This window comes from Peromyscus eremicus, chromosome 11 (genome assembly GCF_949786415.1).
Source record: "Peromyscus eremicus chromosome 11, PerEre_H2_v1, whole genome shotgun sequence".
NCBI lineage: Eukaryota > Metazoa > Chordata > Mammalia > Rodentia > Cricetidae > Peromyscus > Peromyscus eremicus.
In genome coordinates this window covers 28,106,280-28,112,279 of record NC_081427.1, presented here as the reverse complement: position 1 = coordinate 28,112,279, position 6,000 = coordinate 28,106,280, and the positions used below count along the sequence as shown (strand labels likewise).

At 36.8% G+C, this 6,000-nt stretch overlaps 1 protein-coding gene across 1 annotated transcript in view; it reads left to right on the top strand.

Annotated features, from left to right (window-relative positions):
- The first annotated feature begins 286 nt into the window (after window positions 1–286).
- LOC131921652 (UDP-glucuronosyltransferase 3A1-like) overlaps window positions 287–6,000 on the top strand; it is a 44,086-nt gene continuing 38,372 nt past the window's right edge. The window contains exon 1 of the mRNA XM_059276381.1: window positions 287–362. Coding sequence (XP_059132364.1) covers window positions 333–362 — 30 coding nt within the window. The 5' untranslated portion in view covers window positions 287–332. The remainder of the gene's footprint in view (window positions 363–6,000) is intronic.

Here is a 6,000-nt window from a genome sequence, read left to right as displayed (position 1 = left end):
TATTGGGCCAGATATCCCAAGGTCATTAGCAGTGCGAATTCCTACAACAGAAAAACTACAGCTCTAGTGACTTAAAGTTGATTTTAAAAGTGAGCAAAAAAAAAAAAGTGAGCAAAGATTAAGCGAGCCTTTGTGCTCTCATCTTGTGTATCTTTTGATGTTGGATGACATGGTGCACTTGTGCATCTTACCAGGTTGCTTATCTGCTAAGCACTGATGTGAAAGAGTCCCTGCAAAATGCTGTAGGCAAGAGTCATCAGTAGAATGTCTAAGTTGAAGACTTTGATTTTGTTCATCCTGTGCTTCCCAACATCATCTATGTGGGAGGCTTAATGGACAAACCTGTTAGACCAATACCTCAAGTGAGTGAAACCTTAGCCCTCAGGTTATCTTTCATACAGAGGTCTGCGTTGCTTAGATGGTGTCTTAGTTAGGGTTTCTATTGCTATAAAGAGATGCTATGACCACAGAAACACTGATAAAAGAAAACATTTAATTTGGGTGGCTTCCAGGTTCAGAAGCTTAGTCCATTATTATCATGGTGGGAAACATGGTGCCATATAGGAAGATATGATGCTGAAGAAGGAGCTCAGAGTTCTACGTCTTGATCCACAGGCAACAGGAAGTCACATGTGACATCAGGCATAGCTGAGCATAGGAGACCTCAAAGCCCACCCCTACAGTGACACAGTTCCTTCAACAAGTCCACACTCACTACTACAAGGCCATACCTCCTAATGGTGCCACTCCCTTTTGGTGTTCTTTTATTTCAAGCCATCACAGGAGGAAACTGTCACTTGGTAAAGATGTCCCAAAAAGAAGTACTCAGACAACAAGAGAACTCTGAGCCTCCATATTTTGGGTTTTGAAAGTATAGTGTTAGCGTACCCCATGCTAAGTTTGAAGACCTGGTTAGATATTACAAAATGTGAGTTTGTTTTGTCTCTCTATTCCTGGCTGTGGTGAAATAACTCCTTTAGTTAGTATTGATATTTGTAATTGAATTTTGAAATATATATATATGTATATATATATATATACACACATATATATATATATATATATATATATATATATATAATACAGTGAATGTTAAAACACTTAGTATGTGTTAAGGAGGCCAGTTCTTCATAATGAAACAGATAATACTTTCAGAAGGCATGTTCCTAGACAGAACTTAGCACTAGTGAGAAGAAGAACGGCTTCTGTTATTCTGTGTCCACAGCCTGTTGAGCCATTGATACTCCATCCAGCTACTGTAAACCATCAATGTTACCATGTAGTTCACATTTCTATGCAGGCTCAGAATCACTATCCCTGAAAATTTATAAGTGCAGAGAGCTAAGGATATTAGATTGTTTGTTCCCTGTCACTGTGGTGTTCCCTCACCCATGATGGGAGTATAAACCTTTGGTTTAATACATGGTGGACAAGATGCTGAAATGATGAAGATGATGTTTCTTCTGTGTTCAGTTCAAAGCAGAAAGGGTATAGGTTTGTTCTGGCTCTGTTGGGTACCACCGTGCCTATCCTTCCTTACAGTTGGTGCAAAGAAGAGTTTGGGGAGTGATCAGTTATATATATCACTGCTTTACATTGATCTTTACAAAGATCTTTATATTGGTGTGATGGTCGGACCTGTAAAAAAAAAAGTAACAACAAATATTTTGAGGAGCTGTTTCATACTATTTGGAAGACTGTTATACATACATACACACACACACACACACACACACACACACACACACACACACATAAAATTGCTTGAAGGAGGTTTCAGATATGGGCTTTAGATAGAGTCTCCTGAATACCCAAATTGGTGGAATAGGGCTACAGTATACAGGTTTGGGGTTCTCTGACTGAATCATTAAGTGGTAGAAGATATTTTTACATGAATAAATCTAGATGTGATTGCCAGAGACCTCACCTTCTGGACAGATGGGTCATATGTTAGCACACAGAGAGATGAAGGGATTATGAAAGACTAACAGGAATTGTTCTGAAGTAATACATGACAAAATAGTCTGGAATCAAATTCGTGGGGTGTTTGAATATATGTTCCCTAAAGAATCATGAGAGAAGCAAATAGACTATGGTGATTGTCCATATAAGGAAAATCAGTGTTTATATCAAAACTTTCAAAAAAGGTTAAAGGCTGTATATAACAATGCAATTTTGTGTTTATCAAACTTTAAAATTATAAAAATATTACTTAAAATATGTGAAATAGTTAACTCACACATAAATACGTCATCTATGCACAAAATATGAAATAAAAAATATGAAGAAAAAATGTAAGGAATTTAAAGAAGAAATGCATAATAATTTAAGACTTCAGTTCTACAGTTTTATAATGAGAAGACTATCCACACAAAAAACTATCCAAGACTATCTATTATCACCTTGAATAATACCAAAGGCTAAATTAAATTATTAGAAATATGTTAGAGCATGCTTAAAATGTATCTTTTTTTCTCTTTTTTTGTTTTTCGAGACAGGATGCCTCCATGTAGTTTTAGTGCCTCTCCTGGATCTCGCTCTGTAGACCAGGCTGACCTCGAACTTCCAGAGATCCAACTGGCTAAGTGATTTTTATGTGCCCGAGTATTTGCCCTGCATGTATGTCTGTGCATCACGTTTGTGCCAGTGCCCAGAAGAGGCCAGAAGAGGACACTGGATCCACAGGAGCTAGAGTTACAGAGAGTTGTGATTGGTATGTGCGAACTGAACTGTGGTCCTCTGGAGAACAGCCAGTTTTCTTAGCTGCTGAACCAACTCTCCAGTTCTGAGTTTTCTTTCCAACAAGAGCAGAGTACAAATTCTTCTCTAATACACAAAACAAATTCCTATCTTTATGCATTAGCTCCCCCTTTCCCAATACACACACACAAAACAACCAAGTAACTTTCAAAATTTTGGATTAATGTAAATATCTCTTATCACAGTAGGGTAAGATAGAAATCAATAATGTGTAAGTAAAAGTGAAAAATCAAGAGGACCATATAAAAATATTATATATCGAGGAAAAGGAGACAAAACACAATGGAATAATGGAGTGTGATAAAAACAAGAAACAGGATATAATTTGTAGCTGTTATTCCATTAGTATAGACAAGGTATTTGAAATCAATAACTTAACCTTTCAATATAAGGCACAGATAACGAAGAGAGTACTTAATGAGGCTGCTACTAGAGAAAAAGGGGCTTAAAAGAATTGGAGTATAGATGATTGAAACAATGAACAAAAAAACTTAGAATCAATAAAATCAAAAGAGCAATATGCTGAAAACCATTAGACTCACTGAGAAAATAAATAAGAAAGAACAATAAAATAATTAAGTCCTAAAGTGAAAAATTACCTACTATTACTTAAAACAATAAAGATTATAAGGGAGTTATGCAAAAATGATGTATCATTAAATTAGGTGATCTATATGATTGAACATATTTCTATGCATGTCTATTAACATAACTGACCCAAGAAAAATAGAAAAATCTTAAACTAATGAAATTAAATTAGACTGAACAATAATAAAGTCTTCCATTAAGGAAGTTTGATATATCATAGATTAATTGAATAAAGTGAAACACTTAAGAATTAATGCCAGTTCCTTTATAAATATTTGTGGTGGTTCCACAGGAAAAGAGAGTTCTCAACTCATTCTGTGAATATATCATTACTCTGTAACCAAAGCTAGAAGTCACCACCAGAGAGAAGACATTCTATAACACAGCAAGTGAAGAAATATTGTATACTTACAATATTTGTAGCATGAATATAAAATAATACAAATGATGCCAAAAATAGTTAGGATGTACCTCAAGTTACTAAACCAAAAATTATCCTTAGCGACTAGTTTACTCCAGAGCTTATATTTTAAACAATAGAAATCAGTTATTCCAATAAAATCTTGTATATGTATTTGCTTGGAAGAGCAATGCATAAGAGCCCAATGGTGAAGAGTTGGCTGCTAACAATGCAGTAACTACCACAGATTTGGCTGTACAAGGGCTATGAAAGGAGATTTATCATGTAGAGCCACAAGCAACCAAAGCCTGAGTTTATTCAATACCTGGTCTTGTTTCATATCATAGTTGCCTTGGCTTTTACAAACTACTTTTTTTGCCTTCTTTCCTTTGTGTTTCTTCTAGGACTGGAGGATTTTATCATTAAGTTTGGAGACTCACGTTTTGTCCTTGTGGCACTGGGCTCCTTAGCAACCCAGCATCAGACCAAGGAACTTATTAAGGAGATGAACAGTGCCTTTGCTTGCCTCCTGCAAGGGGTGGTGTGGTCATGTAAGGATGCTCATTGGCCCAAAGATGTCAGAATGGCTCTAAATGTCAAACTCATGGATTGGCTTCCCCAGACTGACCTTCTGGGTAAGCACCTCCTAGACATGTTACTTTATTTCTGTTAATGTGCTTTGGGACTTAATAGATAACTGATGTCTGAGTGCTTGGACTTGCAGAAGAAAAGGCTGCTGATAGGTAAAGATATAACTCCAACAGGCAGGCAAAAGAAGCTAGAGTTGCTGGAGGAATCAGGTTGTACACTAGACGACCATAGTAGCAACTTCCTTGTCCATTTCAACTCAAACTGATCTCAACATCCAAAATAGATATGTAGCCTTGACTCAACAGTTTTTAACACTGATCACTCCAACACAATCTTGACCAATACGTGAGCTATAACTACTCCTTGGGCAGTTGCTACCATTTGTTGCTGCTATTCTCACAGTGAGGTGAGAAATCCTTGGTATTTTTAAACACACACACATATGAATGTAAGCATGCAGACACATCTTGGTTGTCAGAAAAGTACTGAAAACTCAGTTATTTCCAACATGAATATTGGAGGGTTGTCGTAGGGAGGTATTTGAGTGCCAACTCAAGTAAGCTCACAGTACGATATGGAGACACTGATTTCTTGAGCAACAGAGAATTCCCTAAAGCCATATCCTCTCAAATTACTTGTTTCTGTGTGACTTTTTGGAGACGCATCATTTCTACACTCAATGGCTGAATCTGAATTATGTACCTAAGACTGTGACTCAGAAGAAACTGGGAAAATTTTCACATAGATCTCTGTTCAGTAAAATCACAGGTTACAAAATAGGAAAAAGACTTGATTTCCAGGAAATATGGGTAGATTTTAAGTGAGGTATAGTTTTGAATGATTTCTTAATAATCATAAGAATTTTTTTGGTAGCTTTCAATATGGACCAACAGTCAAGATCTGTAAATACAGAAGTTCCTGGTCTACCACCCTTCTGTAAGCTTCTCTTAAAACAGAGCAGATAACACACAGAAATAAGATTTATGAGAGTTCAGACATGAGAAAAAAAAGAGAAGGCAGAGGTGAGATAAGTGAAGAAGGAAGCATCAGTGGAGAAGATGAAGATGAGTAGAAGAACTGGAACCTTTCCTGGCTTGTCACTCTCCTTGTAGTGTCCCTAGGCTCTAGGTCCTATGTTGTTTGAATAAAGTAAGGCATCTCTCTGCAAACAAAAGACTAGATATCACATCCTAGAACATTGCAAATCTCTAAAGCAACACCAGAAATCTATTCTCCCCAGCACATTGGTATTTTTGGCTCTGCTGCTTTATCAGTATCTGAAAATTGGATAGTGAAATATTGGATGATCTTTCTCTTTTGCAACAACTAATCCTAGAATTCATCTTTTTGTTACTCATGGGGGAATGAATAGCATAATGGAGGCCATCCAGCATGGAGTACCCATGGTGGGGATTCCCTTCTTTTTAGACCAACCTCAAAACATGGTCCTGGTAGAAGCAAAGAAAATTGGTGTTTCTGTTCAGCTAGAGACACTCAAGGCAGAGACATTTCCACTTACACTGAAAAAAGTCATAGAAGTCAAGAGGTATGCAGCTCTCTGGGGTTGGGGTACCTTAGCCTAAATACATGTGCTGTATAGTCTGCTTATCAGTGAAACAGAATTTTGTGGGATGTGTCATAATACATGTGTGATACTTGAA